The sequence below is a fragment of the Psammomys obesus genome, unplaced genomic scaffold (genome assembly GCF_907164565.1).
Source record: "Psammomys obesus unplaced genomic scaffold, mPsaObe1.curated_primary_1811, whole genome shotgun sequence".
Lineage (NCBI taxonomy): Eukaryota > Metazoa > Chordata > Mammalia > Rodentia > Muridae > Psammomys > Psammomys obesus.
In genome coordinates this window covers 44,701,038-44,711,403 of record NW_026585895.1, presented here as the reverse complement: position 1 = coordinate 44,711,403, position 10,366 = coordinate 44,701,038, and the positions used below count along the sequence as shown (strand labels likewise).

The following is a 10,366-nucleotide window of genomic DNA, read 5'->3' as shown; positions in this document are numbered from 1 at the left end:
GATAGATAGATAGATAGATAGATAGATAGATAGATAGATAGATAGATGATACATAGATGGAAAACATTATATCCATGAGGGAGAAATGGGGTATAGATCTAAACAGAAGTCTCAGTAGAGGAATCTCAAATGGCTGAGAAACAAAGAAATACTCATCATCATTAACTAATCAGGGAAATGTTAATAAAAACTACTTTGAGATTCTATTTTACTCCTATTAGAAAAGCTAAGTTCAAAAGCCAGAAATGAGCGGTCATACTGGCGAGGAAATGGAACAAGGGAAACAGTCCTTCATTGCTGGTGGGAGGGTAAACTTTTATAGCCACTATGGAAATCAGTGTTACACTTCCTCAGATGGGAATCAATTTACATCAAGATCCAGCTATCACACTCTTGGGCAAAGACCCAAAAGATGCTTATCCTACCACAGACACACTCACTCAACTATGTTCATTGCTATGAACTCTGTTCATAATAACCAGAAATTGGAAACAATCTAGATGTTACACAATAGAAGAATGGATAAAGAAAATGTGGTACATTTACACAGCAGAGTATCACTCAGCTGTTTAAAAAACGACATCGTGAAATTTGGAAGCAAATGTGTGAAACTAGAAAAGGATAATCCCAAGTGAGGTTCCCAGGCCCAAAAAGACAAATTGGTATGTGTTCACTTACATGTGGATATTAGCTGTTGAGTCAGTGATAATCAATCTTCAATCTATATAACCACAGAGGTTAGGCATAAAGTAAGGGACTAAGGGGGTGACATATAGATCTCTTTAGAAAAGGGAAACACAATAGTTATGAATGGATTAGGAGCTTGAACAAGAAAATTAAGTTGGAAGAGAGCGCAAAGATGAGGATGAAGGAGAGAATATGGGGAAAGGCAGCTAAAACTAAGGACCCTCTGAGAAGTAATATGAAAAGTAAATACAATAGAAGTTTCCTGTTTCCCAAAACAGTAGGATCTGGAGAGGACAGGAACTCCACAAGGAGAGCAACAGAACCAAAAAATCTGAGCACAGGGGTCTTTCCTGAGACTGCTATTACAACCAAGGACTATGCATGGAGATAACCTAAGACCCCTGCTCAGATGTAGCCCATGGCAGTTCAGTATCCAAGTGGGTTCCATTGTGATAGGAACAGGGACTGTCTCTGACATGAACTGATTGGCCTGCTCTTTAATAACCTCCCCCTGAGGGAGAAGCAGCATTACCAGGCCACAGAAGAGGACAAGGCAGCCACTCCTGATGAGACCTAATTGACTAGAATCAGAAGGAAGGAAAAGAAGTCCTCCCCTATCAGTGGACTTGGGGAGGGGCATGCATGCAGAGGGTGGAGGAAGGGAGGGATTGGGACGGGAGGAGAGACAGAACCACGGGGGGGGGGATACAAAGTGAGTAAAGTGTAATTAATAAAGAAAAATAAAATAAAATAAATAAATAAGAAGTTCCCTAAAATATATACATGCATGAGGATGATCTAAACAATATTGCAGAATCATGAGGGGAGACAGAGCTCCAACTGGCCACTTCTCATCATCAAAGGAAGCTTCCAGTACTGGGACTTGAGTACATCTAATTGCTGGTTGGCATAAAGGGGCCACACAGGAATCCCAAAACCACCCAGACTGTTGTCAAGACTATAGGCTGCTATCCACAAACTGACGGCAAGGTTTTATTGCTGAGGACCACAACACTGAATGTGGTGAGGTCAACCTGGTAGCCTTCACCCCTACATTCTAGCATCTTTGGCAAAGCAAGGTACTGTTGGCACAATATTGCTGTGGACTGTGTATGATTTTTACCCTTATTCATTCAAATGTTTGTTTTTCTATCCCACTATCTGGTTTCAGTCTGGACATGGCACCATGATGTTTGGTCTAAGTATCTTTTGTCTCAAGCTTGTGTTAACATGCCCACCATTTGTTCTCTGTTGTGCCAATAAAACACCAACCAGATGATGCTGAGCACTACAGAGAACAGGATGGGATATCCTGGACCAATGAAGGGTGGAGAGGGAAAAAGGGAGTGGAGAGGGGCCATGAGAGGAGGACCAGGAAGCATCAGGAGGAATGAACTGGAGCAAGGAATTTTTTTAAAGCTAGTATGACTGGGAAATTTGGGCTGGGAGGAAGATATACTATCTTGGAGGTTTAGGACGGAGTAATGATGCTCTAGGCTAATTAAATAAATCATAGTCTTCATGTGTCTTTACTTGGGTAAATAGCCGATTAAAGACTAACTACCATTTCTAAGGACATGAATCAACGTTAATTGTTAATAATCATTCTACAAGATACTCTGCATGCTACTAAAAGAGAACTGTAAGCACCACCCCCCAACCCAGCCACAAATTTTTTGATCTACAATGCTTTCCTGCCTGCAAGACATGCTAGGGCAATGATGACACATAGTTTGTGGAAGTAACCAATGTCTGATTTGACGTAAGGCCCACTCTATGAGTTGGAACCCATACCCAGTACTGCTTGAGTGACCAAGGACCTAAGACTAGATAGCCCAGAGACCTAAGGTAAACCCAAATATTACTTTTCTTATTTAAAAAAAGTAGCAATAAGATGACTCCAGTGACATTCTGCTATGCTCATAGATCAGCGCCTTGCTCAGCCATCAGTAGAAAAGCTTCCTTCTGCAGCAGATGGGAACAAATACAGAGACAGACAAGATAGAAGTTATGCAGAGAGTGAGAGACCTTGGAACACTCAGCCCTAAACAGGAGGTCTCCATTAAATCCTTTTCCTCAGAGCTTAAGAAACTCCAAGGAACAAGGGGCAGAAAGTGGAAGGGTTAGAGGTGATGGAGAATACCAAGAAAACAGGGCCTTGTGAATCAACTTAGCAAAGCTCATATGAACTCACAGAGACTGGAGTGGTATACACAGCGCCTGTATGGTTCTCACCAGCTCCTTTAGTGTGTCTCATACCTTCCAGGTTTGGTTTTTCTGGGATTCCTGAGTGTGTGAATGAGTGGGTCTCTGTTTCTTGTGCCTCCTCTTGGTCTTTTTTTTTCCTAATGTTTGTTTGTCTTGTTCAATTTGGATGTGTTAGTTTTTATTTTATTTTATTTTATTTTATTTTATTTTATTTTATTTTATTTATTTTATTATTATCCCTCAGAAGCCTGTTTGTTTATTAATGAAAGACATGAAAGGGAGTGGATCTGGGTGGGAGGGGAGTAAAGATTAACTGGGAGCAGCAGAGGAAGGGAAACTGCAAACAGCATATGTTACATGAGGGGAAATTATTTCAACAAAAGGAAAAGACAGGAATAAGGGTCAATCGACTTCTTTTCCTGTATGTATTCTTTTTACTTCTTTCTCTTGTCTTACTTGTTATTGTTATTAGTGAGGACTCTGGGTTTCTCTTCATTTAGTGTGGGATTGGCTATAGATGTGTCGTAGGTAGCTTTTATTATGTTGAGGCATTCTCCTTTTATCCTACCCTTTCCATGACTTCCGTTGGGAAGGGAAGTTGGGTTTTGGTGAAGAATTTTTCTGACTAATGAGAGGATCATGTAATTTGCTCCTTTGAGTCTATTTATTTGATGGATGACATTGATTGATTTACATACCTTGTTCCATCCGTGTGTTTCAGGAATGAAACCAACTTGTTTAGAATGGATGAACTTCTCACATTTGTATTTGAGATACTTTTTGAGAATTTCACACATGAATATTATATTTACATTATTTCCTCCTCTCTCTTCCCCTCTCCAACTAGTCTTGTTCCCCCAACTACCTCTCAAATTCATGACCTTTCTCTTACTTATTATTGTTAAGTATATGTATTTATACACGTAAACATTTCCTACTGAGTCCATTTAGCGTTGCTTATATGAACATATATTTAGGGATGAGTACTTGGGATTGGATAACTTATAAAAGAACTCATATGTGAAAATTTATTGTCCCCCTCCACCTCTCCTGGAGCCTCGTGAAACTTCCTCTTCATTCACATTGACATTTCAGATGGTGTTGTGATTACGTCAGACTTGTTTACAGCAGCTATTGTTAAGGTTTCAGGCTGCAGCTCCTCTGTCAGGTCTAGAGGATACCATCTCCTGGTCCTCTAGCCCTTACGAACTTTTCACACCTTCTTCTGTCATTCTCCCTGAAGCTTAGGTGTAGGGGTTGTGCTGTAGCTGTATTAGCTGGGGCTGAGCACCCATAGTCACATATTCTCTGCAGGTTTATGTTCTGGATCTTTGTTATCAGTGACCTTCACTGTGCTCTGTGCTAATGGAGAAAAATGGAACAAGTCATTCGCTACCAGCATGTGATGTGCTATTACCATGAGAGGACACGTTGCTGAAATATGAAATTACTAAAACATTCAGAAAGTGTTACCTAGTCCATAATTTATGCAAAGTTCACTCTTCTGAATAACAGATTTATGATTCACATAAGTTTCTCTCTGTAAGAGAGTATTTGACAAACCATCACTAAACCAATGAAAGTTCTTTATACCACACTGATTTGATACCAGTTAACTTACTTTTCTCTGGGTTACACAGTTCACAAAAAAAAAAAAAAAAAAAAAAAAAAAGGAATATTTTAAAGAATATTCTCATTTCCAAAGAGATGAGATTCTTAGTCAAAAGAGTCTGGAGCCATTCATTCATTCATTCATTCATTCATTCATTCATTCATTCATTTATTCACTTCTTTCCTAATCCAACCAAGAGCATGCTGATAGCAAAAAGTGTTCCATGGGAATGATTCACAGGCATTACTAAGAGAATTCGTCACCCATCTACAGTGTCTGCAGACCAACCCTTGCTTCTCAGGAGGTGCATTGGCATTCCTTGTTTGCCTGAAATCCAGGCTGGGCGCTTCCTGAGAAGCAGTTTCCTAAAAAGCCTCCCAAGAGCTCCCTTAACTTCCTGGTTCCTGAGGCTGTAGATCAGCGGACTCAACATCGGAGAAATGAGCGTGTAGAAGATGGCGACCTGGCGATCCTGGTCTAGATTGTAGCTGGACGATGGCTTGAGGTACATGTGAACCAAAGAGCCGAAGAGAAACATCACCACCAGAACGTGAGAGCTGCAGGTGGACAGCGCTTTCTGCAGGGCAGCAACTGAGTGCATGTGGGCTATGGCCACGCCTATGCGGACATAGGAGCCAAAAATGAAGAAAAAGGGGCTGACCACCACAGCTACACCCTCAGTGAAGATTAACATCTCATTGACCACAGGTCGAGTACAGGAGAGCTTCAGCAGAGGAGTGATGTCACAGAAGAAGTGGGTGAGCTGGTTGCCACAGAAGCTTAAACGAGTGACCAACACGCTGTACAGGAGACTGTTCAGGCTGACCACCGCCCACGAGGTCAGTGTTATTCGCAGACAGAGGTTGCGGCTGACAATGGCAGAGTATCTTAAAGGGTCACAGATGGCAACATAGCGGTCATAGGCCATGGCAGCCAGCAAGTGGACCTCCATACTGCCCACCGCCATAAAGGAAAAGAGCTGAACCATGCAGCGGTTATAGGAAATGGTTCTGTTTACCGAGAGCGTGTGCACCAGCATCTGAGGAACAATGATGGTTGTCAGAGATATGTCAATCAAGGAGAGCTGGCTGAGGAGGAAATACATGGGGGTCTGAAGCCTGGGGTCTGAGCAAGCAACAAGTACTAGCAGGGTATTGCCCCAAACCGCCGCCAGGTACATGGTGAGCACAACTCCAAAAATAACAGGCTGCATCTCTGGCCGGCTGGACAAGCCCAACAGCACAAATTCAGTCACTTCTGTCCTGTTTCTAGTGGCCATAAGGCATGGTCTACATCAGCTTCAAAGAGGGAAGATCAGAGCTGGAAAAGGAGAATGACGTCAAATCTCAACCATATCCAAGTATTTGCATCCCGGATGGCATAACTGAATGCCTGCTAAAACCTGCACTTGATTAAAAATTAATTAAAATTCTTTACAAACATTTAAAAACACAAACTTTTAGACTTTCAGAACCGCTCTCATACAGTGTCCCTACCTCAGATAAGCAACCCTCTGGAGCGAAGATCTTGTTCTAACTTTGAGCATCAGTTTTGTTCTTCTGGCAACTGTGTTCCATTAGATCAACTAAACTTACTTAGGACGTGAGAAGATATGACCGAGATAACCGCTGACTTCATTGGTGGCTATTCTCCCAGCCCCCCACCCCAGCACTCTGTTCTCATACCCTTTCAAGTCAAAAATTTCAATACAAATATGCCAAGCGTTCTACCAACCAACCTTTCCATGCTACTGTGTAAATAAAGACATTTGATGACGTAGCAGGCTCGTAACAGAGTATGAGAAAAATCACTTTAGAGTAAATGTGACTGTGGGAGAACAGGTAATAAAGGGTCCTCAACCTAAGCTTGCTGACCTCCACGTTTAGTCTCAGCTCTCAAAGGTCCGTTCGTCTAGACCCTCTGAACAATATGCTGCCAGCTTTTACACACACGTTTGATGCTTGAGTGTGATCAACTTAAGATCTCTTTTAGTCTTCTAAAAAAAAGTTGAAATTTTATCTTTTTTAGAGTATCTCACTCCTCCGCTTTCCTCAGTTTTTAATAATCATTTTAACACTTTGATTTTTTTTCTTTCATCTATTTTATTTGATGCATTCACAAAACTTGAAATAATGTAACAATGGTAGCAGATGTTCTCATCTTTGAATGTCAAGAGTACTTTCATGTTACAAAAATTCATGTCTAATGGTAAAACTGTTACTTTTAAATAGTTCTTATCTAAAATCAGTTTTAATATGTTTTTTTCCCAGTCAGTCTTCCATTCCTTTTCTAAGTTTCCACCTGGTATTGTTTTAGAATGTTCATCCTATGCATCTCTGAATTCTATAATATTGCCTCAGGCAGCATTTTTAGTAATTCCATAGTGAATGAATATGAGAATGTTTTAACTTAAATGTGTATACCCTCTTCTAGTCTAAAATAATTTCTCATAATTTTTTAAAAATTTTCTCTCTAGTATGTGTTCTAAAATTCTTGATAATTGGTTCTTAAGCCTCTTCCTCGGTATTTCCAGGTATGTCTTGGATTATATTCCTAAAACTGACATTTATTTTGTTTTTGAAATCCTGTTTGTTTTCTCATGAGTTCATTGTTCTATTTCTTCCTTTATTGTTCCATACTATTTTAGTATGCAAACAATTCTGAAAGTGCAGATTTTTTAATTTTTAAAATTTTATTTTAAAAACTTTTCATTAGTGAACACAGTTTTGGTTTCGTTGTGGCCTCAGCTACACACCCAAAAGACTGTATCCTACCACAGAGCTACCTGTACATCCAAGCTTACTGCTGTTCTACTCACAGTAGCACACAGATGGAAACAGTTTGGCTATCCACAAAAATAAATGGGTGGTTAAAATGTTATATACATTCACAGTTAAATTTTATTTAGCTATAAAGAAAAGTGAAATTGAGAATATATGTCTTTTTATTAACCTATATATCTTGAATGATTGGGTTTCTTCTTGCCGTAGTTATGTGGTCTTTTTAAATATTGGTATTTTCTTTTATGCTGCTGGCTTTGTCATTTTTGTGCCTTCATTTGCTTGTTCTAGATAGCTATTGTCAATTTATCATGGTAAAAAGTTGCTACTCTGTCCCAGGAATGAGAAAGTTTGCTGCCAGAATACAGAACTCTTGCTTTTATTCTACTTATCTTAATTAAAATTGAGGGCTTTCTCTGAGAAATAATGCCCAACTTAATAGCTATAACCTTCTTTTCTTAGAGAAAATGTTTCCAGTTTCTATTGGTATAAAATAATAAGCTATTGTGGTCTGAGCTCTAAGGTAGAGAGAAGAGAAGAGTTTCTGTACAATGCCCAGTGGATTTATATGGTAGGGACATTCACTTTAGTTAGTATGCATATTTACAGATTTTTCCCCATTCTCCCTCTTTACTCACCGTCCTCCTGTCCTGGCTACTTCCAACATAGTCTTTCCCCAGAAGGTAACTTTCTCTTCCACAGCAATCCTTTGCTGGCATAGTTAGGGTGCGTTTATCTCATTGATACTTTAGCTCTTAAAAATCGACGAAGTGTCACATTTGATGATGATTTTTCATTCTTTTTACTGAGCATTGTATTTTTTCCCTTTGTTTCGTTGAGCTCTCTAAAAGCACAGATAAACACAGCCTCAAGTCTACCTCAGCTATGGCTGATCCCTTGAGGGGACTCTCTGCACCACAGAAAACCAGTCCCCAAAAAAGGCAGGGACCATCGTTTTGTATAACTTAAAAATCAATTTCCTCTTACACTCTCAGGTATCTGGGAATGCTTATAGTTTTATCTCATCACAAAGATGTTCACATCACTGGGCGGCAGCTTCTTAGGATCTCACTTTTTTTTTTTTTTTCAAAGTTCATCCCCATTTGCTTGCTTGGACCTTGGTTTTCCTATCTCTTCTTATTCATACATTGTCATACCATCTTTCGTTAATGGAAGTTATCTATAAGTAGAAACTGGAACGTTCAAGAAAACTGACATTTTCCAGTGTCTACTCTTTTGTCTTCATTTCTTCCTTTATCTTTCCATGTCAATGAATGTAGCTCAAACTATGTGTTATCTTGATACAAAGACTCTTTCAAAATAGAGCCGCACACATGTCAACAGGGAGGTGTAGATGGAAACAAGAGAGAGTGCAAGAAGGAAAAGATATGAGCGCACCTCCTACACGAAGACAGGGGGAATGACCACAATCCCCCAAGGAAAAAAAGCTGCAAAAACCGTTGTTTGCTCCTTAGTAAGATAGAATGTAATAACAAAGCATCCGTTTTATTTTAAACAGAGCAAAACCAGTTTTAAAAATACACTGATGTTTCAGTGCTCACTCATAGCAGCAACAGCAAATAAGAGCAGGAGTGTTGTTCTTGTGGGCCGATTTCACGGATTCATCTCTGTACTGTTTCTATTTTCAGCCTCATCATTGTTCCCATTAGATCCTGAGCTCAGTGGGTTCCATTCAGGAAACCTGGAGGGAAACAGGATCAGGAAGAGAGAGGGAGGGAGGGAAAGAAAGAGAGAGAGAGAAAGAGAGACAGAGGGAGAGAGAGGGGGAGAGAAAGAGAGAGACCTATAGACAGCAGTGAAATTTCTCAAGTCAATAAACGAAACAAATTGAAAAACAGACACTTAAGAATCTCTGATCTCTCAATATATAACTAGCACTCTGAAAATCACTAGAGTCACAAAGAAGGGAGGATGAGAGGCTCTCCGTCTAACTCAGTTGTCTTCCTTCCCCTATTCATGAAAGCATCATCAACAGACATACTGTTTGTCCACTGTTTTTTGTTTGTTTGGTTGGTTGGTTTTTGTTTGGTTTGGTTTGGTTTGGTATCTGAACATTATGAAAGGGATCTCTTTGGGGCCTTGTTGGTCTGAATTCTATTTTCAGTCTACTCACCTTCTTTTGGAGATGAATCACAACAGCTGATTCTGAGATGTATAACTAAGATCTTTTGTTATTGTCTCCAAAACAGATCTTCTAAATGCTCACAAAATGAATTACAACTTCTGTCACATACTTCTGGGATCCAAGAACAATGAAATGTTTCTCCATATCTACCCCACTTGATTCCATCACTACTTGCTCCATCTCAACAGTCATTCTTCTCTCAAAAACACAAGGCTGCTAATTCCTTCATCTTGTCTCTTGACTCTAATATTGCACCTCATTCTACTCTCTTTGGTCTTCTTGGTACAAATGTCATGCTATTTTCTATAAAATTAATATAGTGTGTGATTGTCTGTATCCTTTCCATTTACTTTAAGAAATAGCATATGACGTTAGCCTCATTTTCCTCTAAACCTAATATCATACAACAAGATAAATGTCTAGACAGATCTGCACTCCTCTTTACCGTAAAACCCCATTTTTATCACTCTCTGTAACAGCTTTTCCGAAGGTCAGGTCACTGCAGTGAAGCGAGCTCATGTCACATGAGCTCACTCTGGGACTCTACTGACCCCAGGAGGCTCCAACTGCGGTCAGATGAAGTATTAATGTGGTTAACTTTATAATCATCACTCTAAGCATGTGCTCCTAGATTTTAGAAGATTCCTTCTCCCTCCAGCCCACTCCATACCCTGCCCACAGCTCTAAGTTGATTTGATTTCTGCTGTAATTAACTGTTCTGATTTACATAAATAGCTACTAAAGTCACCAGAAAAGTGATAACCAGGCATTTCACTTCTTGCTGAAACACAGATATACCCTGGAGCTATCTTATTAGAAAGAACAAGTGTCAATCTTGCAGAATTTCACCTAACAAAAAATACACAGTACAAATTAACAGACTGTGTTGGAATGTGGAGATAAAAGATAAATCAAGAATAAGAAATTGTCAGA

At 39.7% G+C, this 10,366-nt stretch overlaps 1 protein-coding gene across 1 annotated transcript; it reads right to left on the bottom strand.

Moving 5' to 3' along the window:
• Positions 1-4,766: 4,766 nt before the first annotated feature.
• LOC129671108 (olfactory receptor 1361-like) lies at positions 4,767-5,786 on the bottom strand. Its single transcript, XM_055599730.1, has one exon. It carries the CDS (start codon positions 5,784-5,786, stop codon positions 4,767-4,769), a length of 1,020 nt encoding a protein of 339 aa, XP_055455705.1.
• Positions 5,787-10,366: the final 4,580 nt, after the last annotated feature.